The sequence below is a fragment of the Genypterus blacodes genome, unplaced genomic scaffold, assembly GCF_046128005.1.
Source record: "Genypterus blacodes isolate CSIRO-AG114 ecotype Tasmania unplaced genomic scaffold, CSIRO-AGI_Gbla_v1 ptg000003l_1, whole genome shotgun sequence".
Classification (NCBI taxonomy): domain Eukaryota; kingdom Metazoa; phylum Chordata; class Actinopteri; order Ophidiiformes; family Ophidiidae; genus Genypterus; species Genypterus blacodes.
The window spans coordinates 8,184,727-8,212,422 of record NW_027466817.1 but is presented as its reverse complement, the minus strand read 5'-3'; the positions used below and the strand labels follow the sequence as shown (position 1 = coordinate 8,212,422).

The window sequence follows — 27,696 nt, the reverse complement described above, 5'->3', positions numbered from 1 at the left end:
GCAGCAGTTTATCCTGCATGGGTGGAATTCAGTGTGTGTTACTGTCCTACAACTGAACCTGCACTGGACCATTCAACAGAATCATAGATATATATGATACATATACAGACAAAGCTTATAGTTAGGGCCGGCCAGGTTGCCTTGGACCCGCCCCTAGTAATGCTGCTTAAGGCCTAAACTGCTGGGGGGACGTCCCATGATGCACTGAGCTCCTCTCTCCTCCTTCCCTCTCTATCTGTGCATATCCATGACATTACATTACCACTGGATTCCACTAACTCTTCTTCTTCCCCAGAGTTTTCTGTGTTCTCGTCTCACAGGTTGCTGTGGAAGCTTGTCCTGTAGAGATGAAGACCCTGTCCTGCTATTGGTATTAATATCGTCAGCCACACTTATTATTATTTATTTATTTATTATTAATATTTCACTTTATTTATATTATTTTATTTATGTATTTTGTTGTTGCTGCTGTACCTCTCTCTCTTTCTCTCTCTCTTTCTCTATCTCTCTTTGTCTCTCTCTGTCTTTGTCATTGTCTCTCTGTCTCTCTCTCTCTTCTTAGAGCATTTTCCCCAACTGAGCAGAAAGCAAGAAGCTGCCTACTCATTTTATACACAACATAAATACATACAAGGCAGACAAGGCCTTCTCTGTTCAAGACAGACAAATTACATAGCTATAACACTAAATGAATAGTACATGCTTGAGATAGTTAGGATAAATTTTCAGTCAGGTTACAGTGACACAAACCCTTAAAGAATGTATAAGATACTGGTGACAGGTCAGTATTACGTGGTGTAATAGATACAGCTATCAAATTGTCACAAAACAGTCACAGCAAAGTCAGATGCCTTCTATCAGTAGAGGAATGGGATATTTGCCATGACACTGGATTTTATTCATTACAATTATGTGTGTGTGTAAAAGTATGTATGTTCAAAACGTGTACAGTTTGTGTGTGGATGATAGCGTGGTACTTTAGGGGTGTATCGGTTTAGTGCATTTTTTCATTTGCTTAAAGCTGAGTGTGAGACAAAGGTTGTTGCCCTTAAAGTGCAAATTTTCCTCAAAGTAAAATATCACACAAAAATGAAAGACAAAAAAAACATCACTACCTGCCGTGTGACTCACACACACAATTAGCTGATGTCTGCAGTAATGAACTGGTGCTATTATTTCTGCAGAAGGATTGGATTACAATGCAGTCCGAGCTACTAATGAGAGCATGGAAATGAAGTTAAAGGATGTTCCTGGAAGTAGAAGGGTAGCGACAGTGTATATGTCAAATGTTAGTTCAAAATGTTACATACGCGTGCATACATAGAGACAGCCACAATCTGTCCTCCTTAATAAAGAAACTGTTTTTATTTACATTTTGTAAGACAGAAATGCAAACACTCATCAAGCATCACATAGGCCTCATCAGCTCATCTCTACAAACTAAAGCTCTGATGACATCATGTCTGTCTGAAAAGGAATTTGTGACATTGTGGCATACATGATGTCAGTTCAGTGTTTTCCAAACAGGTTCATTTTCACTTTTCACTGGAAATGAAGGTGGTGAATGACTATGGACATGAATTAAATAAGTGGAAGATTTTCACAACCCGGAAAGTGCAGATTTGTATGACCTAACAGTTCAGTGTGAAGATAAAAATCCAATTGAACAGTGTTTTAACTTTGATTGAACTTATTGTTATTTTAACTTGAAAATTAATTCATCACTCAGGAAATCCATTAAAATGTTCAAATAAAACATTGTGTGTGTGTGGGGGGGGGGACACAGGGTGAAGAGGGAAAAGCATTAGCAAAGATGCAACTCCACTAGAATATAAGGTCAGATGAAAACCCTCCATTTAAATAAACTGATTAATCAACTAATCGACATCAGATGTCAGCTTTATTGATCACATATGTGAACCAAAAACAACACCAAAGATTTCATAGAAATCCATCTTCCCCTGCAGTAATGCCTCTTTCAGATTGGTACAAGAGTACCAGTCTAGTCCAGTATGAGGGAATAATGGGTGAACAATGATTTTTGATAGCCACATTAAATTCGTCGTTCAGAATCTTTACATTTCCCACCAATTTCAATCATCTTTATCTCCTCATTATGTAATAAAATTGTGTATATTAACCTTTTATGTATGTAGCAAAATAAAAAACTCAACCTTTGTTACAGAGTTACGGTCACCTGCTGTTAATTTCTCAATAGGTAAGATAACTTGTTAACTAGTGATAACTAGCCTTAACTTGTGATAACTTAAACTGCTATGTGGGATAAATGGCAGCAAACCTTGGGTTTTGTAGCTGATCTAATGATTTAGAGGGTGTTTTTCAGTGATACTGAGCTCATATAATTTTTTTAAGTTATAGCTAATAAAACATAAAATTCCAACTGCAAATCAAGTCCTTAAGCAACATTACATGTGCTCTTCTGTGTTATAGCACATAAAGTATTGTCAATTACAGGAAATACTGTGAAGCATTAAATCAATTTTAACAATGAAGAACATATGATCAATTAGCCAGTTGGCTATATGGTTATTTTATTTCCCAAAACTATAGGATTAGCTTAGTGTGTAGTGCAGTGATGCATGTAAGTGTGCACTGTGATGTGTTATTTCGTGTGTATTACAGATTGATTCATCAAAATCAAGGAGATCGGCGTTTTATCAAAATGATTAGCAGAAGCTGCTAATGATGTTTGATAAGGCGCATGTATGAGTTTACATGTAACTCATGAGGTCCGGCACATGACACCTCTCGCTTTTTATGTTTTTTTTGTCTACGAATGATTAAAAATCTGAAAAACATCAAACAAGTAGACATCCTTAATGAAATCATGAAATGTTCATGTGATTTATTTTTTCTTCTTAACCTTGTGTTTCTCACGGAGCAGCAGAAGGCACTGAGCTGAAATTAATGTTTATCCTTAACAAACACTGAGAAACCCTGTACCTGACATCACTTTAGTATCACTGTTGCTCTCTGTCTCCTCAGCTCAAAGGTGAACCCTGACCCGGGGTTGCAGGAGGACATAATGAGCAGCAGAAGTGAGCACGGTTTGATGACAGTTGAAAGAGGAGAAGGAAAAGTCATTCAATAGTTCTTCCTTGTGTTAGAAGAGGATAAAGTTGTTCTTCAGTAGTGCTCTCGGTTGTGTTAGAGATCATGATACGTGCTAACATTTTAGCCACTGTGTACATTTTCAAAAAGTCGATTCATAAACTTATTGTAAAATTTTATCATTAGGTACAGTACCTTCAACTGACTGCCGCCGTCAAGAAACTACCTGAGGGATCTGCATTGGTGAAACCTCATGTTTCTCAAGCTTAGGAATATCTTCCGGTTCACCTTTTAAAGCTTCGTTCAGCCAGCCGACATCTTTGCAGTCCATAAATCCATCGGTGCAAAGGTTCCGATCCAGCTCGTCATTTAAAGAATATTAAAAAGTCATGATTTCCATGTGGTCTAGAGGCTGGTTTCTCTTAAAAACATGGTTCCAATATTGTAGGAGATTTTCCTCATAGAGGCAGGGGGGGCAGAGCGAGAGCTGGTCAAAGAGATGTGGCTGTTAGATGTGCCTATCTCCAGGAAGTAACATGTTCCTGGGATCTCCCTGGGAAAGTTCTCTGGGAGTTCAAACCGTGAGCGAGGGATGAATGAAAAAGAACGATCGTCTTTCAGCAACCTGAGGAGAGGAGAGGAGAGGGGAAGAAGTCATGATCCTAAGCCAGAGATCCACTCACTTTCACCACCCCACCAAGAGATTCTCCTTCAACAAGCTCTCTGTAGTAGTCGCCAACCAGTTATATGAATTTGGATTTTGAAAAGTTTATTCAAGGTTTTTTAGTCAGGATTTAGAGTCCACCAAAGCACAGTGACAGCACTTGTGAAATTCTCAAATGACCTTCTAATTGCATCGGATAAAGGACTTCTTTCTGTTCTTGTTCAATAACATTTTAGTACTGGATTTGGCACCATTGACCACCACATTTTATTACAGAGATTAGAACATCTAATTGGCATTAGAGGAACCGGAATAAACTGGTTTAAATCATATTTGTCATGTTTGTTCATGTTAATAATGAATCTTCCATACGCAGAAGTTAGACACGGTGTTCCTCATGGTTTAGTGCTTGGATCAATACTATTCACTTTATATCCTCTTTTTTTGGTATGTTTTTATTTAAGCAAGCATTTGGCAAGACAGTGCGCATACAGTTATGGGACACTTTGGAGATCGTTTATTTATACAGAAAGAGGGGGACAGAGAAAGGAATGAAGGTTGTGTATTTGTTGAGCAATATTCAAAGAGATGGAGAGAGGGAAAGGAGAACTTAGACCCTGAGGCAAAATAGGCCATATAATGTTCAAGTAAACTAAAACAGAACCAGCAGAAAGCCACGGCCGCCGAAAGGAGAACATGGCACAGTAGTGTCGACACAGAGTCCAAGATGACATTAGTGATGTTGATGTGATGATCTCATAGGTACAGTTTTTACAGGATGATGTCAAACAGCAGTGTAGGCAACTACAGATCGCATGATAGACTGTGGTGAAGAAGAAAAAGGGAGAAGTGGACCCACGTGGGAGAGAGAAAAACAAAGAGAAGATATCCCACCCAAAGACCCGACCCATCCAACAGTCACACAACCCAACATTCACACAACCCCGTCCTGGCCTGCCTGGGATAAAAAAAAAAAACTGTTTGGTGATCAGGTTTTCAGTCATTGGTCTGACATTGCCTGTAGATCAGAATCAGTATCGCTTTATTCGCCAGTTAAGAGGCATTTGCTCTGGTTGTGTTGCATACAAATAACATAAAAAGACAACAAGAAATAACATTTTAAACAACATATAAAACATCTTATAAGAATGGCAGCACGGGAATAATTAAATTAAAAAACACAAAATGAAATAAATTAACTAAATGAGTACTGTTAAATAAAGTGTTAAAAATGTGCAGGGTTTTATTGTAATAAATTAACAAAATTGAATACTGTCAAGTAAAGTGAAGTGAACGTGCAGGGGTTTGTTGTGAAGTCAGTGGAAGACCCGGGCCTTGTTGATAAGGCCCACTGCAGAGGGAAAGAAGCTGGATTTGTGGCGTTTGAGGTTTTGGTCCTGATGGACCTCAGCCTCCTACCAGAGGGGAGGGTTAAAAACTGTTCTGTCCCGGGTGGGAGGGGTCGGCCAGAATCTTGCCTGCCTGCTTCAGGGTTTGGGAGGTGCACAGGTCCTGGAGGGACAGCAGGTTGCAGCCGACCACCTTCTCCGATGATAGCTGCAGCGAACCAGACGGTGATGGTGATGGAGGAGGTGAGGATGGACTCAATGATGGCAGAGTAGAAGTGCACCATCATTGTCTTTAGCAGTCTGAACTTCTTCAGCTGCCGCAGGAAGAACATCCTTTGCTAGGCTTTTTTGGTGAGGGAGCTGATGTTGAGCTCCCACTTGAGGTCCTGGGATCCCAGGAAACGAAAAGACTCCACAGTGTCAACTGGGAAGTCACACAGAATGATGGTGGCGGGTGGGGCTGCGTTCAGTCGAAAATCTACGACCATCTCCTTTGTTTTCAGAGGATTAAGCTCCAGATTGTTCTGTCCGCACCAATTCACCAGACGGTCAATCTCCTGCCTGTAGGCGGACTCGTCCCCATCAGAGATGAGTCCAATGTGGGTGGTGTCGTCCGCAAACTTCAGGAGCTGGACTGATTTATGGCTGGAGGTGCGGTCATTGGTGTACAAGGAGAAGAGTAGAGGGGAAAGAACGCTGCATTGAGGGGAACCGGTGATGATGGAGCGTGAAGCTGAGACATGTTTCCCCAGCTTCACATGCTGCTTCCTGTCAGTCAGGACGTCTGTGATCCACCTGCAGGTGGAGTCGGGCACGTGGAGCTGGGAGAGCTTGTCCTGCAGCAGTGAGGGGAGGATGGTGTTGAAGGCAGAGCTGAAGTCAACAAACAGGATCCTGGCGTAGGTTCCTGCGGAGTCCAGGTGCTGGAGGGTGAAGTGAAGGGGCATGTTGACAGCGAACTGCAGGGGGTCCAGGAGGGGGTCGGTGAGGGATTTCAGGTGGGGGAGCGCCAGGCGCTTAAAGGACTTCATGACCACAGAGGTCAGAGCGATGGGTCGCTGATCTCTGATCTAGATCTGTGAAGTAGGAAATGAATGGTTGCCATCTCTGATAGAAGTTATCAGTGTGACCCCTCATAAAGTATTTGATTTTCCCTCGAGTTTAAGAAAGAACAATGTCCCTCAGCCATTGTGAAATAGAGGGAGAAGTGAGGGATTTCCAATGCAGGCACCATCTAGCAAGCAGAGAGGAGAACATGAAAATAAATTTTTGCCCAGTGTTAAATTAGAGTGAGTCAGATAGGACAGTGGTTGTCAAACTGTGGCTCCCTCGAGTAGTACGTGGAGTAATCTTTATTTATTTATTTATTTTTAAATAAAATTTATTATGAAAATTAATTAAAATGTAAAAAAACTACTACATATACAAATATCTGAAACATGAGATTGTATTATTATTGTATTACGATCATTTGGCAGACACTTTTATCCAAAGCGACTTACATTACATTTACCACCCTTCGCAGAGGGGGGAGCAATTGAGGGTTCGGTGCCTTGCTTAGGGGCGCCTCGGCAGGGGTTCGAACCAGCAACCCTCTGGTTCCCAAGCGGAAGCTCTACCCACTGAGCCACTGCCTCCCTACAGAGACAATTGAAATGCGACTTTAAATAAGTTTTGCCTTTTTGCACACGGCACAATACTATCCTTCCGGTTCCGGCGCTGTCCAAGCGGCCGCCTGCAACAGTTACTCCTACTCTCTTTCTAGCCTTTAGTTGTTTTTCTATTTATGTTATGTGTTTTTGTTGCCAAATCATCTACGTTAGGGTTGACTAGTGATTCCCTAACATCCCATCATAATGCTGTGGAAAGTGGTATTGGTTTTCCTCATCTTTGGGACACTTCTGCTCAATCGCATGGCCGTCTTAGCCCACTACGACGGAGTCTTTGTTTACACGCGCAACTGGTTTCTCTCCGGCCAACCGCGTTGGCACGGGTAAAACCCAAAATCCCAAAGGAGTTGAGAAGGAAGTACAGGGGATGTAAGGCTGGGGTGAAACAACGTGAGAAGAAACAGAGATACAAACCGTATCTCCCTTCGATCACCATGGGGAACGTGAGATTACTAGCTAACAAGATGGACGAGCTAGCGGTCTTGGTGAGGACTCAGCGGGTGTATCGTGAGAGCAGTGTTTTGTGTTTCACGGAGACATGGCTCAACGACGACATCCCAGACTCCAACGTGTTCCAGACAATTCGTGCGGACAGGATTCACCGAGAGAGCGGAAAGAGAAAAGGTGGTGGTCTTGTGGTGTCATCCTGGTCATGTCACTGTGAAAGAACGTTTGTGTAGCCCAGACATTGAATTGCTTGCTGTGAGTCTAAGGCCGTATTATTTGCCGCGTGAGTTCTCACACGTTATCCTCTTGTGTGTTTACATTCCTCCCTCTGCCAGCGCGTCGCTGTCATCCACTCATCTGTGGCCAGAATCCAGACCCGACACCCAGACACTTTCATCGCGATATCTGGGGACTTCAATCACGCCTCTCTTGCGGCGACACTGCACACTTTCAAGCAGTTTGTGGACTGTCCAAACAGAGACAACAAAACACTGGACCTGCTGTATGCTAATGTGAAGGAGGCATACAGCTCCGTGGCCCTTCCTCTACTGGGAAGGTCCGAACACAACCTGATCCACCTGCAGCCCCTGTACAAGCCTCTTGTCCAGCGGCAGCCTGTGACTACAAGGACGGTGAGGAGATGGTCACAAGAGGCTGATGAGGCTCTGCAGAGCTGCTTTGAGGTTACCGACTGGGACGTGCTTCGTGACTCGCATGGAGAGGACATTGATGATCCCACAGACTGTGTAACAGGGTACATCAACTTCTGTGTAGACAGTATTTTTCCACAGAGACTATTCGCTGCTCCTCCGACAACAAACCTTGTGTGACCAAAGACATCCTGGCCCTCTTGAATGAGAAGAAGAGAGCCTTCCAGGTCGGTGACAGAGGGGAGATGAAGCGCGTCCAGAGGCTGCTGAAGGAGAAGATCCAACAGGGCAAGGACACCTACAGGAGGGGGCTGGAGCATAAGCTTCAGCAAAACAACCTGAGGGAGGTGTGGAGCGGCATAAGGAACATCACTGGCTACAAGCGAACCGGTAGCCAGACAGCAAGAAAGGACCAGGACTGGGCCAACGAGTTAAACCTGTTCTTTAATAGATTTGACGAGAGGCCCATTGCCCACTCCTCCAGCTCACTAGCCATAGACACCCCTCTACCCTCCAGCCACACTGACTCCCCTCCCCCACCATTCCGCCAAAACAACACAACACCAGCTATCCTCCCCCTGGCACCACCTCCCGCCATCAATACCGAAAACACTCCACCAGTTTCAGCCACACCCAGCCTCCCCCATCAGTATCAGCCACACCCAGCCTCCCCCCAACAGTATAAACCACACCCAGCCTCCCCCAACCAGTATCAGCCACACCCAGCCTCCCCCCACACCACACAAGACAGGTCTTGTTTGGTCCCCAAGGTCCAGAATGGAGCAATAGATCTCAGAGATCTTCCCTCTTAGAGGTGTCTTGAACGTAAGCAGGTCTGGTCTTCCCACATGAGTTGAGGGGGAGGGGAATGGTACATTTTGGAAATTGCAAAGGATCTGATTTGGAAGTATGTAAATTAAATTGGTTTACGGGTAGTCTATGTTGAGTTGACAGATTGGAGAAGCTGGTAAAACCGCCGTCCGACTACAGATCAAGGAAACATTGCATGCCTTTGTGGTGCCATGCTAAGAGAGAAGGGTCCGAGAAATGAGGAGGGGAACAGGTGATTGTTGCGGACTGGACCCAGGAGGGATACGCTTGCCAAGTTAAAGTTGTTGACTAAATTGGTACCAAATTAGTATTAAGAACAACGGGGTTTTTGGTGAACTGAGAGATCTTGGTTGGGAGGGAGGAGTATATTAGGGCAGCGGAGGAGGAGGAGGAGGAGTTGCAGCAGGATTAGGCTTCCAGCCTGCACCAGGCTAGATCAGGAGAGTTAACCCAGTGGTGTAATTTATCGTTATGAATTGTGCAGTAATAGGATTGGAGGTTTGGTAAGGCGAGACCCCCACTGAACTTACATCTTTGCACCCCAAATGAAGGCGCTAATCAGTTTGTCAAGAAATGTTTAGGTAGGAATAGAGGAAGATTGAAAGAGGTTAAGAAATCTCGGCAGAGCATTCATTTTGATCACATTTATTTTCTCAATCAAGGAGATCGGTAAGCTGTTCCATTTTAGAAAGTCCGATTTCAGGGTTGTGGTGAGCGCGGTGTAGTTGGCGGACAGGAGGTCTGAGAATTTACCGAGCAATGTGGCTTTGGAAACAAATTCGGCAGGTGGATTAGATTATTATACTCATCACCACAGGCCAGTGTCCATACAAATAATATTCGTTCAGAATACTACACACTACAACGGGGGACCCGCTAGGGTTGCGCCTTATCCCCACTACTCTTTGCCTTGGCCATTTAACCACTGGCCATCTCTTAAAAGTCTTCCACTCTATTTTAAGGCGTTATTCGGAATGGTTTCCAACATTGACTATCCCTATATATATCCGCATATATAGTCTTCGAGCTGTCCTTTCCATCATGGACACATTCACGAATTTTCTGGGTACAAAATCAATATTTCAAAGAGTGAATGTTGGTTGAAGTATCTCAGCATCTATATGACACATACATTTTCGGACCTCTTGCCTGCCACCTATACTGCGCTCACCGCCACACTGAAGCCTTCTAAGTTGGAACAAATCTCCTCTCCTTTATTGGTAAAATCAATGTGATCAAAATGAATGTTTTGCTGAGATTTCTTTACCTGTTTGAATCTCTTTGTGTATTTCTACCTAAACATTTCTCTGACTATTTAGACCAAGGGTCTCCAACACGTCACTTGTGAGCTACAAGTAGCTCCCCAACCAACCTATCAAATCACAGACATCCCGCTCCCTTCTGTCCCAAAATTAATTCATGCCAATTAGCTGTCAGTCAAACACGCTGCTGTCATGTTTGGTTACGTCAGTGACACTGAAACATTAGGCGATGTTGGCAGGCTAGCAAGCGCAGGCCGGATTTGACAATGACAATGCCGGAAGAAAAGGCAAAAATATACTATTTTCATGAGGAATTAAAATGTTTACAAAGGTGAATGACAAGTGTGTGTGTCTCATTTGCGGTGTGAGCATGTCTGTCGAGCGCCACTTCACCAGACTCAGCTACTTTCCACGGGACTTTCTGGCTGCTAGCATTCTCTAGAACATTTGCTACAGACATTGCTCTGCTCTGTCATCTCACTAACATCAGAACAGACTGAATGCATGTGAATTACAGATGATATGGGAACTACAGGGAATCCCAAAATTAAAAGGAAAGGGAAATTGTGACAGTGATATTTGGACAGACAGACCATGAAAGGTATAAGTAAAAAAGTAAAATAAGTAATAACATTGTTTGTTTTATATGAGATTAATATGATATATGATGACATTCAGCTGGTTTGGGTGGAGAATCAGCCATGTCAATAAATGTAACTAATAATGTAAAACATGAGTAACTCAGACACTTTTATTTTGGAGATGGTTGGAGACCCCTGGTTAAGACAAAATGATCAGTGCCTTCATTTGGGGTGCAAAGCCCCCAAGGATCCCAAATCATGACCACAAAGATGTAAGTTCAGTAGAGATCTTGGCCTACCAAACCTCCAATCCTATTACTGGGCAGTTTAAAACCAATAAATTACACTACTGGGTTGACTCCCCTGATGTAGCCTGGTGCAGACTGGAAGCCCAATCCTGCTGCAAGTCCTCTTCCGTAGCTGCCCTTATTTACTTTTCCCCCCTCTTTCTGGAACAAAAAATAATCTCCAAAATGTCCCATAACTGAATCGTCATTGTCATGTCAAATGCTTTCTTCAATAATAATAATAATGATACAATACATATATATATAAACGTATATATATATACATATATATGTGCTGTTAGAGCCTGAAAGGTGCATGTATGGTCTTCCTTACTGTGAGCTGTGATGGGCACGTGAATTATTGAATTATTATAATAAATCATTATTATTAAATTCCTTCACAGTCCAACCGTCATCACAACGTATAATCCCAATACGTCTTTTCTTTGTTGAAATGTATCTGGTCTCCTTAACACTTCTTGACTTACAAACCTTTATGCATAACACTCTGACAAGTAGGAGTTTGACATATACAAAATAACCTCATTTGTAGAAGTCTGACCCATTAGGACTACATTTTTTGCCATCTGCACTACATCACAGATAGAATGTGTGCATGTGCATACTGTATGTCTACTCACTGGTAGGAGGTGGGACTGACATTGATGCACCTCGGTTTGCTCCCAGACTCAAACTTGCTGGCCAGCGTCACATTGTTACCGAACAGGCAGTACCGTGGCATTTTCACGCCAACCACGCCAGCCAGAACCGAGCCTGTGTGCACGCCGATCCGTAACTAAAGAGCGAGAGAGGAGAGCGAGAGAGACAATGAGAGGGGGATAGAGACAGAAAGAAACATTTACAGCTTTATCTATCTATAATCTGATCATGAACAGAGACCGATCAATGAGTGTATGGAGACCTAAACTTAGAATCTGTACTTTCAAAGAAACTAAATAATCAACACAAAATCAACAATAACATCAATAACAACATTTGAAAACACCAATAGCTGCAGGGAGAGTGAAACAATTAACTCTGACACCTCATCTCGTCACTGCTGAAGGACAAGCTCTCCAAGCTTCACGTGCCCGACTCCACCTGCAGGTGGATCACAGACTTCCTGACTGACAGGAAGCAGCATGTGAAGCTGGGGAAACACGTCTCGGACTCACGCACCAGCAGCACCAGTTCAGCTCAGGGCTGCGTTCTTTCCCCTCTGCTCTTCTCCTTGTACATTCAATGACTGCACCTCCAAAAAACAGTCGGTCCAGCTCCTGAAGTTTGCGGACGACACCATCCTCATTGGACTCATCTCTGATGGGGACGAGTCCACCTACAGGCGGGAGATTGGCCCCTCCCTTCTGGCAGGAGGCTGAGGTCCATCAGGACCAACACCTCACGCTACAAATCCAGCTTCTTCCCTTCTGCAGTGGGCCTCATCAACAAGGCCCGGGTCTGCCACTGACCACATCATTTCCTTAGCAACTTGCACGTTTAATCTCATTTAAATTAGTTAATTTATTTAATTTCATGTGTTTTTTAATTTAATTTAATTTCTTTGCACAGTTGTTGCATATATGTTGATCGCACCAATAACCAGAAAAAATTCCTCTTATGTCTAAACTTAATTGGCAATAAAAGCAATTCTGATCCTGATTCTGATTCTGATTCTGATTCACCACTTCACTTCAGACTGACTACAGCAGGGGTGGGGAACCCCCGGCCCGCGGGCTGTAACGGCCTGTGAGGCCGTTTGATCAGGCCTGCGAGCCGGTGGACAATCTGGAGGAGTGTGTTAGAACCTCAGGTGATCAACAATGACAAGACAATGATCCCTTAGACAGGAATCATTCTGACTGCAGCTAAAATCTCCTTAGACTACAAACCTGTCCGTTTTAAATTTATTTGTCAGCCAGTTGTTCGACTTTCAGGACAATTATCTATTAAGCCTTCTGTTTAACCTTCTTTGGTAAAACCTTCTTTTGGTCCGTGATTGTACTTTTTCTTGCTTAGAAACCCTTTGATTTTCCTAACTCAATTTTACTTCTATCACCTGCAAATTAATGTTCTCTGTAACCATCTGATACTTGATACTGGAAGAATCTCACTGTTCCAGCCTCCAATGTTCACTTTAGCTTGTGAGCTGCTCCTATTTATCAAGATTTTCTATTAATTCCTCCATCAAGTCTACCTCCTCAGCCTCTGCCACAGCCCCAATGTTCCTACCATGTTCCTCCTCATACACTGCTTCATCTTCTCTTCCTTCTGCTGGATCCTAGCCTGGATTTTTCATTTTATGTTCAGTTTGTGCTTTCTGCTCTTTGCCCTCAGAACTGTTCTCACTATCTCACTATTCTTGAGTTGTTTCCTTTTACTCACCTGCTTATATTTGTCCTCTACCTACTGTGTCCTCTCTAGCAACCTGAGCAGCTCCCCCCTCTGGACAGGCTCACATCAGACGGCCTTCCTGCCCACAAACACAACATAATAAAACCCATCCACTCTGATCTGAAACACTATGTTCCTGACATGAGTGCCAGTTGGATTGCTGTATCAACTTAAAAAGTAATTCCCAGTTCTTAGCCAAGGTATCAGAGCCTAAACAAACCACCAGCACAAGTCCAGTATCTTGCTACTGCAAACCACCTGGTAGCTCTGGACAATAGAGCCCCACCCAATCACCACACTGCAAAATCGCAATGTAACCTCAGTTCACCTTGGCAGAAGAAGGCAAGCACTTGACATCTTCCTCATTCCTGACTAGAACATTGAGCACCATTTTGTAATGCACACACATAATTTGACGAATCAGCGACGTCATCGTGATTGCCAATTACGACTGAAGCCTCTAGACAGATATGGAAGTTGGACCTTGATATTCCCAAAATATGCCCTTTGCTTCTGTCTTCAGGTTTACAGTATGCATTTCTCTTATTCTTTCATTAGCTCAGTTCACACAAAACAAAATAAAATCTGTTGCTGTTCCATCCTGTACTTGGTAAAATAAATTGTTTGTTTCACAGCAACACAGAGGTTGCAAGATGATGAAACTAAAACACCTCTAGCCTCAGACTCGGTGCCAAGTTTCCAACCAAGTTGCTAAGTTTTTTAGTAAGTGACAAGTTCCATTGATAAGTGCACATCACACATTGAATAATGAATGTCGCATTGAATAAACAATGCCACTTCGAATACCGGTGGGTATTTTTGGCGGGCATCGAATGATGAGTGCCCAAATTAAGTAACAAAATCTGAACACCCATAGAGGAGGAGTGAAAATCAAAAACCATAAGCTCAGTTACACAGCTCAGGTCAGTAATAAACCAAACAACATCCAGAAGTAATTGCAGATTTGTCCAGCTTTAGGAAGTAAGAATAAGGTGTTTTTAGTGACTATCTAGTTCAGGGGTTGGCAACCTTTTTAACTGAAAGAGCCAAAAAAGAAACAAATATTTCTAAATGTATTTCCTTGAGAGCCGCTTCACAATTTGCACTGTGATCAGCAATAATCATGGTAATTATTTTTTACTACATTGTGTTAAACCAGGGGTCTTCAACCTTCTCCTCCACCCAAACCAGCTGAATTAGCGTCTTTTGTGTGAACATTTACAAAATGTTGATATCCAACTCTCACATTTTGTATCAAAATGCACTTCAATTCAGCAACATTTTCAGTGTCAAGCTCACACTAATGAATTCACATCATATTAATCTCGTAAAAAATAAACAATGTTATTACTTATTTTACTATTTTACCAAAACTATACCTTTCATATTTCTCATGTTCACATGTCTGTCCACATATCACTGTCACAATTTTCCTTCACATTCCCTGTAATTCAGGGAATTCCCTGTAGTTCCCATCTCATCTGTGCTTCACATGCATTCAGTCTGTTCTGATGTTAGTCAGATGACAGAGAGTGTGGTACTGTTTTCATGAGGAATTAAAATAGTGTTGGAATGTTCTTGCAGTGAAGCACGTTCTCTGTCCTACAGTTTTGGAATGTTTTTTTCAGAGCGTTTTCCTGTTTGGAAGAACACACACTGGATTGAGAGCCTGGGTGGAGCTTCTTTCTTCTTCCAACTGGACTGTTGGATGCACAGTTCTCATGTCTGTGAAGGTTTTTTATGGACCCTGGTTGACATGACAGCTTAATTCTGCAGATTCTGCATTCTGCCTTTATGTTGTCACAGTTGTTAAAATGCATCCAAATGCTGCTTCCCCCCAGCTGTCACTCATCTTATCGCGCACTGCTCTGTACCTGTAGTAGACCGAGACTATCCTATCATTCTGTCTTGTATTAAGTTGCAGAAAAAATTAAAACGGCTCTCGGACGGGAGCCGGCTCCCATCGTTCCCCTAAAAGAGCCAAAAGAGATGATATGGGAACTTCAGGGAATTCTTCGAGCCGGTGCGATCGCTAAAGACACATGACGCCCTGCTAGCAGCCGGAAAGTCCCGTGAAAAGTTGCCGTGGACTTTAGTGAAGTGGCGCTCCATAGACGCGTTCGCACCGCCAATGAGGCAGGCACACACTTGCCATTCACATTCGTAATTTCTTTCTTTTTATCGGGGCTGTTTTCGGTGTCACGTAACCAAACATGACAGCAGCGTCATTTGTTGGACTCACAGCTGATTGGCTTATACTCGTTTTGTGACAAAAGGATGTTTGTGAGTTTGATTGGATAGAAATTTAAACAGCTTTACCAAGTGACGATGTGTTGTCAAATGTACGTAATCTTTGAACCTTTCGGCGAAACGCTTTGCGAGTGATTGGAAGCTAGCGAGCGACGTGTTGGCAACCCCTGTGTTAAACAATGTCAGCTCAGAACTTCAAATCTACAGGGAGCCACTGCAGAGGGGCTGAAGAGCCGCATGCGGCTCCGGAGCCTCGGGTCGCCGACCCCTGATCTATTTCCTTAGCCCAATGTATAAAGAAAGTCCAGAGTGGTAGCACTACTAAACATTGGTGCTAGACCTAAATCCAGTCCTCTAATTTGTGTAAACATTAAAAAAAAATCACAGCTTTAAAACCACAATAGTGTTCCACACTTCACACAGTCTCAGCTTGTCCATGTTACTGCTTAAGAGATATTGTATTTGCTTGGGTTTATGTTTGTTAGCCTTAAGTCTGACCTAAAGCCAGGCACGTTTACCCCATTTGCCACCTCCAGCTATGTTGGCAAACCGTGATAGGAGTAAAAAGTAAAAAGAGACTTTTGACCAAGGATGATAAGGTAAAAGAGAAAGAGGGAATGTGAGCGCCCGTGGACTAAAACTAAAGTGAACCTGGAACAGACTCCATGATTTACAGGACATAATATGCACAGTATATTGGCCAATTCTATTATAAGTGGTATATAACACACACTGTGTCTATAATGTCAGTTCTTATAAGTAAACTCTTTTATTTGAGCACCATGGAAGCATTGTTGTCAGGTATTGGTTTGTATTTCTTAATACTTAATTAATACAGATGGGTTTTAGGGCTAGATATAGTAGTTATGCGACAGTAAGATTCATGTGGACAAATCACAATAACACAATGCCAAATGTACATAGTGCTGCTTTTATGATATATGTTGTATGCATAAAAACATAAAGCATAAAAACATACCTTTATAGGTTTTCCATCAGGCGTCAGAACTTCCTCAGAAAGTTCCATCATTTTCAGAGCCATGTGTGCGATTGGTTTAGCATGACTGTCAACCTTCTTGTGGAGTCCAGCAGCCACACAGTATGCATCACCAATTGTCTCGATCTATCAAAGAATTGTAAAGAGGGGGAGGAAAAGTAGGGTCACCAGATGTTGCACACCCGGGCATTCGTGGAGGGGGAATCTCTCTTGGAATTACTGTATCCCTCCCAAGGTTTCTTCCTTTTTCCCAATGCATTTAGGTTTTCTCTGGAGTTTTTCCTGGTCTTGGTAGAGAGCTTTGGGCGGGTCGGGACCTTCTTGATGTGGGTCTGTAAAACCCTTTGAGACATTGTATGTGATATTGGGCTATACAAATAAAGTTGACGTGACTTGACTAGATGTCTCAATTTTCGTGGGACTGTCACCGTTTTTTACTGTGCATTCAAATCCGCCTGCAAAAGGAAATCAGACTGTGTACCAGAAATGACAAACAATGAAGCTCCAGGTTGAATTGTGTTGCCAAAAGAAGGAGCTGCTCGCTGTAACATCTTCATGTTGACTCCTCCTCCACGATTAACTCCTACCTCATCCCCACCAACATGGATCAGCCCTCTTTCTAACTTGGGAGATGTATGGAAGTTGTGATGATACAGCTGCCAGTTAGGGTTATTTAAAGAAAAATTAGATATTGTTGAGAAAAAGTCAAAAAAGTTACAAGAATAAAGTCTAGAAATGTGACCACTCAAGGAAAAGCTAACACAAAGTTAGTACATGTATGTGTGTGTGAACATAGCTAGTCATTGTCACATGGTTGTGTCTACTGACCTTATAAACATCCAGAATGCCACACTGGTAGTCGAAGCGTGTGTATAACTCGTTCAGCATGGAGATGACCTGCATAGGTGTGCACTTTGCGCACACAGCAGTAAATCCCACAATGTCTGAGAAAAGCATTGTGACATCATCAAATTTGCGAGCGGGTACTGGCTGACCTTGCCACAGCTTCTGAGCAACATCACCAGGGAATATTGAATAAAGAAGATCCACAGTTCTCCGTTTTTCTTCCTCCAGGGCCTGATGAGTTCGCTCTAATGTGGCCTGAGAACAGAGGAGGAACATTTCTTAGAGGCTTTCTTCTTCCTCACTTTAGATGGACCAGCTCTGGCCTTCATATATTCAGATACATATATAGATGACTGAAGGAGTTCCAGCTTGTTTTTGTCTTTGCTCGGACGATGGGTTGTTAGTTCAGTTCTTTGCATTTGTGTTACTTCCTATTACATGCTCTAACAGCAGACTGGTTTTAATGTCAAGTTGAGAAGTTGCACATGACTTCATGTTATCACATTTGAAAGGGTTTAATTTCTGTCAGGTGCAATGCAACTAGCAACTAGCTGCAACAGGATTTCCAGTTTAATTCCCAGAGGCTCTGTCTCACACTCATGTACTACTGTCAAAATGTACTTGAGCAGAAACCATACACCAGGTTGTTGCAAAACATTCACCTGCTCTAAAATCAACAATCGACACAAAAGGTTTTGAAAGACTTGATGATGATGATGATGATGATGATGATGATGATAAAGGAACAATGTTGACTAATTATCGGTAGGACTCTCTGTCCCTTTCTCACACTCTCCCAGAACTAATGTTACTATTGTTATTATTATTATTCATCATTTGCTGTATTTTTGTTAACCCGTGGTTCCTATTGCACACCTGGCAGTTGGTGGAGAGTGATTCTCTCTTTGAATTGCCTCTCCTAAGGTTTCTTCCTTTTCCTTCTACATGCAGTAATTGTTTCTTGTCTTCCTATAGAGCTCTGGCCTATGTCGGCAGCCATTTGTTGCTGTTGGCATTTCAATTGCCTTAGAGTTTCTGGAATTTAGAGCGAGTGAAACCATTCCAATATCAAAAAAACACACTTCTGTCTCATGTCTCCCAACAACCTTTGCAGCTTCTCACACTCTCGCAATGACCAGGGTTTGCTGGTCATCATCCAAGAATAGAATACAAAGGGGAAACTTCATGAAATCATAGCAATAACACAGTGACAAAAACTAAATTTCCTTTAAGTTAATTGTAGCATCAGTGTCACATTATCCACATGTTGTTGTAAGGGGTATGCCAGGTGAAAGTCAAGTAGAGGCAAACAGGCTAAGTACAGATTTAGCAAGGCCGTGAGAGATGCTAAGAAACTGTACACTGAGAAACTAAAGTAGCAGTTTGCAGCTAATGACACTGCATCTGTTTGGAAGGGTCTCCGAAAAATCACAAACTATTAGCCTTAACCCGCTCAGTCTCTAAATGATCTGTGCTTCGCCAACAGGTTGAAAGAGTTTTACTGTCGCTTTGATGGTCAAGTTTTCAGTTCTGACACCGTCCCACATGACACCTACAGCAATCAGCTGCAATCTGCCGTCCCTCCAGGAACTGTACGCCTCCCGGACCCTGAAGCGGGCAGGCAAGATTCTAGTCGACCCCTCCCACCCTGGACACAAACTGTTTTTAACCCTCCCCCCTGGCAGGAGGCTGAGGTCCATCAGGACCAAAACCTCACGCCACAAATCAAATTTCTATCCCTCTGCAGTGGGCCTTACCACCAAGGCCCGGGTCTTCCACTGACTTCATAATAAACCCCTGCACATTCACTTTATTTAACAGTATGCAATTGAGTTAATTTATTACAATAAACCCCTGTACGTTTTTTAACACTTTATTCACCAGTATTCATTTAGTTAACTTTTTTAATTTAGTGTGTTTTTAATTTAATTATTCGCCGAGCTGCTGTTCTCATATGTTGTTTCTTGTTGTCTTTTTTATATGTTATATGTACGCACCTAGGACCAGAGCATATTCCTCTTAAGTGTAAACTTAATTGGCGAATAAAGCTATTCTGATTCTGATTCTGATTCTGATTCTGATTCTGATTTTGGTCTGAATCTGAAGTAATCCTATTCAGCTCCACCTGTTATACATTGTCCTCTTGTGTGAAATCAGAAACTTTTAAGTCTCAGCTATAGAAGTCAGTGCTGGGGCTGGTGACTTGGGCTGCTAAAGTTAAAAGATCAGCGGGCAAAGTTGAGAAGTGCAGACACTTAACTGAGTTTCTGGGTGTCACATACAGGATATTAAAATCAGTCCAAGCCTCTGAGATTGTTGGGATCGCCTGCTATTCAACTTTATGAGAATTAGATGTTTCAGTGTCTCCTGTCCCTCCCTTTAGAACCAAGGACCACCAAATCCAACATTGTGGTTTTGTTTTTGTAAATTTGAGTAATGACTAAATACAACACATCGTCTTCTTCTTTCGGCTGCTCACATTAGGGCTTGCTAAGACGAGTCATCTGTTTCCTTCTAATCCTGTCTTCTGCATCTTCCTCTGTTGTGCCAACCACCTGCATGTCCTCCCTCACCTCCACTTCCATAAGCCTCCTGTTGACCTTCCTCTTTTCCTCTTGCCTGGCAGCTCTATCTTCAGCATCCTTCTCCTGATATACTCAGCATCTCTCCTATTCACATGTCCAAAGCATCTCAATCTTGCCTCTCTTGCTTTGTCTCCAAACTGTCCGACCATGGTTGTGCCTTTAATATACTCATTCATAATCCTATCCATCCTCATTCTCCCCCAACAAATACTTTAGCATCCTCGACTTTGCCCCCTCCAGCTCTGCCTCCTGTCTTTTCATCAGTGCCACCACCTCCGAACCATTATCCAAATAGCTGGTCTCACGACCCTCGTAAAGCTTCACTTTCACTTCTGCTTGTACAATTGTGTCGCAAATCACTCCTGACACTGTTCTCCACCCACTCCACTCTCTTCTTCAACTCTCTTCCCCACTGTGACTTTGAACAATTGACCTGAAGTATTTAAACTCCACTTCTCCTTGCATCTTCACCATTCCACTGCCCTCCCTCTCATTGACACACATGTATGACGTTTTCATTCTGTCTCTCCAGTGCATATGTCCACCTCTCCAGACACTCCTCAACCTGCTCACTACACATGACAATGTCACCCGCAACTATCATAGTCCATAGAGACTCCTGTCTGGTCTCTTCTGCCAACCTGTCCATCACCACTGCAAACAAGAAAGGGCTCAGTGCTGGTCCTACAGCACACTGCCCAGCACCACTCTTACATACTTCTCTGTACCCCCGACTTCCTCATACTATACCACACCTCTCTCTGCACCCTGTCATATGCTAACTCTGTTGTAATGTAATGTAATTCTTACCTTCTCTATACATTCTCAAAGCAAACGATCATGTCTGTTCTGCTCTTTACTGGCATGAAACCATATCTACTGCTCACTAAGCATCACCTCTCCTCTTAACCAAGCTTACACTACTCTTTCCCATAACTTCATGGTCTGGTTGATCAACTTCATACCTCGGTAGTTACTACATAGCAATACATACTCTATGTTTTTCCCTAACTGGGAAGAATTGGGACATTTTCAGTCTGCTGGTGGTTTCACTGATGTGTGTGTTCATTTAATTACAACAACGATGTGTGGGAAAGACAGCCTAGCAAAAAGAACAAAAAAACAAAAGAACTTTTACACAACTCTTGTGCTCCTCCTGTGCTTCAGCATTGCCCTGAACTGGACTCAGAAACTAACTCAAGATGAAAGATCAGGGACATACAGTAAATGAGCGGGAAGAGGGATTTCCTTTAATCTTCATTTAGATTGCCTATCTCTGAATGCAGCATTGATGGGATAGCAACACTAGACCACCGACACAGGTGTCCTGTCTGTGATTATGTCGCCTATTGCTCCGCATGTTCAGCAGACAGACAATGAGCCACAACCCATAAATTATATATAAACAAAAGTATTTACAAATGTGGTAGCTTGTGCCTAACTAATCAGGAATGTTGAATCGTGTGCACTGAAGCACCAGAAAATTCCTGTCCCTCAGTGGAATTTATGGTCCCTGAAGTGACCCACTTCCTTGTTCATGACCCTAGCCCCAACCCCAAGCCAACAATGACAGGCAATGACAGGCTAGACAGGGTTAGCTGTTTGTTTCGGAAGGAAATGCACTTACGATTTCTTGTGACCTGAAGTTCTTTTGTCTACCTATGTTGAACACACTTATTGGAAGTCGCTTTGGATAAAAGCGTCTGCCTAATGACCGTAATGTAAATGACCGTAATGTAAATGACCGTAATGTTAACTGAAAGACAGGGTTACCTAGTTGATTGGGGTTAATTGATTAATTGGTGCTTGTAATTGACCCTTGTACCTTTAGTTTGTCCATCCTCTTCTTCAGGCCATCCTGGGCCTTGGCCTGCTCACCTACTAGGATGACATCCCGGGTGGCATCGTGGATAGGGATATCGGATAGGTGGAGGCCACGGCCCATCAGCTCCTCCAATTTATCGACTCTTGGTGACCCCAAGAACATCAGGGAGCATGACTCCGGCAAATGGATCATCTGACCTTTCAGCTCCATAACCTGGAACAGTAAAAACACGATTTCTATTTTTCAGAAATGTGAAATCATAAAGACGGAAATAATGCTGGATTCACACATTGAGAAATAATCCATGGGTTTTTATTGTGGAATCTGTCTACCATAGTGGTACTGCTGCTGTGCTAATTGACTAAAATATACTAAATCAGTGTTTTTCAACCGGTGTGCCAGAGATCGGCAGGTGTGACGTGGGAAATTATCAAACTTCACTTGATTGGACGGCGAGCCGAGCCGGTGATCCGAAAACTGTCTGACAGACCGGCAGCAAATTTTAAAGCGCGCGCGCACACACACACACACGGAGGGTTCAGTGTTGGCCGAGTTGTTGTGTGTCACTGCTCATATCCATCATCCAAGCACAAAGACCAAAGTAACAAGGGAAGAAAGAGTTGCAAAAATTCAACCAAAGGTAAAAATACAGATTATATAAAACCATTGATCAACTTAATTATTATTCCCCAGTAATAATCAATTTTTCTACAAAGTTTCCATATCTAAAACCCTTTTTGAATTCACTTCAGTATGTGACCTGCAACAGTAGAGGGTAAAAGACCTTGGACAGGCTGTATGCTAATGTTATGTAGGCTTAAAACAGCACTGCCAACCAGGCAGCCAGTAATTCCTAGTACTTCAGGGACTACACTAAGGAGAACTCACAATACACAACTACACAATACAATACAATCAATCACAATACACAACCGATTAAGTATTCTCATTAATCGGTTTTGACAAACAAATTGAAACTACTCCAAGTGACACCCTTCATTTGCAAGACTAAATGCTACAGAAGGCAGTGACACGACAGGAGGGTTAAAAAAAAAAAACATGATCTCAACATATTAAGCTGCAGGGATCTGATTCTATTTTTGCTCAAAATTATCAATTCCGGATTTGTAAACATTCATCTCAAAATCTATGGTAACTGGTGTAAGCATGCAATAACCACTGCTCTACACACACATTGATTATTCTGGTGTCTGTCAGCTGTATTTAGCATCAGAATCTTGAAACCAGTTGATAAATGTATACAGACAGATGCTATGTTGTGTCTGGCAAACTGAAAGAGATACAAACAAAAATATTTTTTCAATCTCATCATGATAAAACATCATGATAAAATACTATCATATATTATATAAATGCTATGCAACACTGCAGACATGTTAACCCTCCTCCTATCTCCCACAAATTAGAACTGGAATCGGAATAAATATATTAATATAAAGAAATATAAATAATATGGTATGTATGTATGTTGAGATGCTTAAGGTAACTACTTTTATCTTCTCCGCTGCCCTAAGAGACTCTCAAAACATAGGGTTACAGTTGTGGTCAAAAGTTAAAATACACTTGTACACAACATGTATGTCATGGCAGTCTTGAGTCTCCAATTTCCACTCCAGTTTCTACAACTCTTATTTTTCTGTGATATTGTGATTGGAGCCCATACTTCTTTGTCACAAAAAACATTCATTAAGTTCTTTTATGAATTTAATATGGGTCTACTGAAAATGTGACAGAATCTGCTGGGTCAAAAGCAAACATACAGCATTGCTAATATTTGATTGCATGTCCCATGGCCAGTTTCACCACAATTAAACGCTTTTGGTAGCCATCCACAAGCTTCTGGTAAGCTTCTGGTTGAATCTTTGACATGGACAAAGAAAGGCCATCTGGGGGAAAGTTCTGTGGTCAGCTGTTTGGCCACAATGACCAGAAATTAGTTTGAAGGAGAGGACCCAAGAACACCGCACTTTATGCCATATAACAGCCATATTCAACTAAAATTTAAAGAGATCCAGTTAGAGAAAACTTCACTATCACGTCAGACATAAGGTATGAAGGTGTAAGCAGTTCAGTTTTCTTAGAAATATTTCTGCAAGGATGTGTAGCAAAGCTACATGAATTTGATGTCTTTACCTTATCCTTGGTGCCAGTCTGTGTGCTGTCTGGTCTGCTGCGGATGGTGAAGGGCGATGCAAGCTTCAGTAGGATGCCCTTGAAAGAAGGCTCCATCTTAGGTGAGATGATCTCAAAACAGTCCTTGAAGTAGAGGTTCCGATGAGGCTCGATGCGAGCTTGCCTCCTCAATCCCTCGCCGAGCTGCAGTAGCTCCATGTGAGGCCCCAACACAAGGTGGAATGGGAAGGCACGGCAGAAGGTGGCCAGGCCGATGCACAGATCACTGGGATTGGTGGAGAGAGACAGGGGGGCCCTTTTTGAGACCAGTGAGCCAGCATGTGGAAGGTTCAAGAGAGACGGGGCACAGGTCTCCTGGATTTGGAAAGACAAGCAAATAGAAGGGACAGAGGATGGGAAAGGAGAGGGAGGGGCGGGGGAGGAGAATGGGGAGACAGCAGGGGATGCCATCTGGGTGCGGTTGCTGGAGTCATCATCTGTGTAATCTGCATCTTCACTGGGTAACAAGGGAGTTAGAGGTGGCACCTCCTCCACCTCAACTTCTGAATAAAAGATCCGCCTGGCAACGGCTCTAATCAGCCCTGGCATGACCAACCCAACCACAGGTGCAGGATTGAAACAATGGAGAAGTAACACCTTGCCTCTTCCATCACTTTCTGCTCTCAATCTATCCATTCCTCTCCTCCCTTTCTCCTCCTCATAAGGGTCCTTACACTGGAAGGAAGGACTCTCAAATGAGGCACGGCGCCCGCTAGACGTGCGAATGTGTTCCAAGATGGCATCAAAGCCATTAAAGAAGTCCTGGAGATTTCCACCCACAGCACGGAGAACTCGCTCATTTTCTTCAAAGCAGAGGCCAAAGAACTGTTCCCCGAAACGCTCACGCACTTCACAGAATGGAACCCCTACAAGGAATCAGAACACAAGCACACACTAATTTTAGTTACCACCAAGAATACCAAATCCAACAAAAAATTTATGTGAAGAACCTGCAGGTGTACATTATGTTCAAAATAACATATAAATGTTGTCTTTATGTATGTTACTTAAAAGTTTCCCAGTTACTGCAATACTCACCAAACCTAACTCACAAAAAAAGTCAACACAACCATTTCAATCACAAATCAGAGGAATCCAACAATAAGCAAAAATAAAAGAGACGGCATTAATTAAAATTGTACAGGTTCTAAAATAAACAAACAACCTAAACTCCTAGACTTATTTCAGTCAACACTGGAGAAATTCTATCCTGTTGTCCCAAATATGAAGCCAAACAGGTTTAGCTAAACTGTACAATGCGTGCACAATTATTAGGCAAGTGAGTATTTTGAGTTCTTATGGATTTAAGCATATCAGGTGCTGTGTATTGATGTGGAACAAGGGAGGGTGTGGCCTAAGGAGATCAACACCCTACACTATTGCCTTTTTTTGGAAAAGGAGAAGTGAGTAGAGAGAGTGGTTGTCATGGAGCTGCACTCGAAGCACCCATGGAACTTTCATATGTGTCAGGCTTAGAATTTATCCATCAACCTTCAGGCGTAATCTTCCAAATCAATGTTAGAGTATTCTGTACCTTTACAAGTGAGTTTACATGTACATTTTAACATATCAACTGTCCAGATGATATTACTAAGAAATACATTTTAATTGGATGACAGGAAGTTGTTCCATACATTTGTCCAGTTTTCAACAAACCTACGCATAACCCTGATCCAGTCTGACTGGATCGCAATACAGATTAGATTGGATCAGAATTTGTATCCAGTCTGACCGAAACTCAGGAATATTTCCAGAATGATAATTATCCCACACACACTGCACACTTACCCAACATAGTGGCCATGTACTGTAGTACTTGTAGGACGTCCTCCTCTGAACCAGAACTTTCTAGAAATGGACACTTCTCCTCTGTCCTCCCTTTGTGTGTCTCCTCACTGCCCACATCCTGGCATCTATAAGAGAACAATTGCCACATCTGTCCATAACCAGTTCATATGTGTCTGTATCTGTCTGTCTGGCTAAAACCTGAAACTAAATCAGTGATATATTGAATGCAGATATCTCCTCCTCATTGAGTCTAATTTGAGGTATAGGCAGCTCATCATTACAAATGTGTAAGAGACTCGGGATGTGTGTGCCAGTGAAGGAGAAGATCAGAACACACCCAAGACCCAAGCATCCAGAAGTCATGGTGGTGTGTGAGAAAGTGGAGGATGCATGCTGAAGCTTCAATCAATCACAGACAATGGAGAATCTTGAGGCATTGAATGAGGCTGAACAGCTTCAGTTCAATACATACGATAAGATCAAGGGGGAGGAACTGATGGAGAAGATGCTGACAGTGGAGGCAGCTCAGAGCAAACAACAGTATGGGGAGTCATGGAGGAGTAACTGGATGGTCCAGAGGAGGAGATACCTGCATGCGTATTCAACATTTCAACATTGACGATGATCCCTTTACAGCAGTTTGCCAAAGTGACATCTACTCTGAGGCAGGGGAAAAGTGCAGGGCCGGACTGCATTCCCCTAAAGGTCCCAGGGAACTTGACATCATCCTGGAGACCTGCAACCAAGCCTGGCATATGGTCTCTTTCTAACATCATCCCAGTGCCTAACCAGAGAACCAGAACCAAAGTGGCATTGGTGCAAAAATGTATTTTCATCTGCATTATACTAAATTGAATAGAGAGCACCATTGACCACCACCAGGCAGAGAACCAGAATGACTTTTGAGAGGGTAGAACAACCGTAGGCCAGGTCTTTGCTCAACACTACGGAGAAGTCTTTGTCTACACGCGCAGCCAGCTGGTTTCTCTTCGGCCGACCGCGTTAGCACAGGAAAAGCCTGAAATCCCCAAGGAGTTGAGAAGGAAGTACAGGGGATGTAAGGCTGGGGTGAAACAACGACAGAAGAAACGGAGATACAAACCGTATCTCCCTTCGATCACCATGGGGAACGTGAGATCGCTCGCTAACAAGACGGACGAGCTAGCGGTCTTGGTGAGGACGCAGCGGGTGTATCGTGAGAGCAGTGTGTTGTGTTTCATGGAGACATGGCTCCACGAGGACATCCCGGACTCTAACGTGAGTGTCGACGGCTTCCATACTGTTCGGGCGGACAGGATTCACCGAGAGAGCGGCAAGAGAATTTTCATTAACAACAAATGGTGTAATCCTTGTAATGTCACTGTGAAAGAACAGTTGTGTAGCCCCGACATTGACTTGCTTGCCCTAGCCCTGTGAGTCTAAGGCCGTGTTATTTGACGCGTGAGTTCTCACATGTTGTCCTGTTGTCTGTTTACATTCCTCCTTCAGCGAGCGTGTCGATCGCGAGTGACGTCATCCACTCATCGGTCGCAAGATTCCAAAATCAACACCCGGACGCCTTCATCGCGATTTCTGGGGACTTCAACCACGTCTCTCTGGCAGCGACACTTCCCACATTCAAGCAGTTTGTGGACTGTCCAACCAGAGACAACAAAACACTGGACCTGCTGTATGCCAATGTTAAGGAGGCATACAGCTCCGTGGCCCTCCCACCACTGGGAAGGTCAGACCATAACCTGGTCCATCTGCAGCCCATGTAAAAGCCTCTCATCCAGCATCAGCCTGTGACTACAAGGACAGTGAGGAGATGGTCACAGGAGACTGAAGAGGCACTGCAGGGCTGTTTTGAGGTTACCGACTGGGACGTGCTTTGTGACTCGCATGGAGAGGACATTGATGATCTCGCAGACTGTGTAACAGGGTACATTGACTTTTATGTAGACAGTATTTTTCCCACAGAGACTGTACGCTGCTTCCCCAACAACAAACCTTGGGTGACCAGAGACAT

At 43.0% G+C, this 27,696-nt stretch overlaps 1 protein-coding gene across 5 annotated transcripts in view; it reads right to left on the bottom strand.

The window, feature by feature from the left end:
* Positions 1–3,264: 3,264 nt before the first annotated feature.
* gucy1a2 (guanylate cyclase 1, soluble, alpha 2) overlaps positions 3,265–27,696 on the bottom strand; it is a 43,907-nt gene continuing 19,475 nt past the window's right edge. For 2 of the 5 annotated variants that reach the window (XM_076146611.1, XM_076146612.1), the window contains 7 exons: positions 25,689–25,813; positions 23,862–24,766; positions 21,708–21,920; positions 17,280–17,552; positions 16,434–16,577; positions 11,455–11,609; positions 3,265–3,697 (listed from right to left, as the gene is read on the bottom strand). In XM_076146611.1, the coding sequence (XP_076002726.1) occupies positions 3,478–3,697; positions 11,455–11,609; positions 16,434–16,577; positions 17,280–17,552; positions 21,708–21,920; positions 23,862–24,766; positions 25,689–25,813 (2,035 nt within the window). In that variant the 3' untranslated portion in view covers positions 3,265–3,477. Of the gene's footprint in view, positions 3,698–11,454; positions 11,610–11,635; positions 13,284–16,433; positions 17,108–17,279; positions 17,553–21,707; positions 21,921–23,861; positions 24,767–25,688; positions 25,814–27,696 lie in introns of those variants that run through there. The other 3 variants (XM_076146616.1, XM_076146621.1, XM_076146613.1) reach the window with 3 other exon arrangements.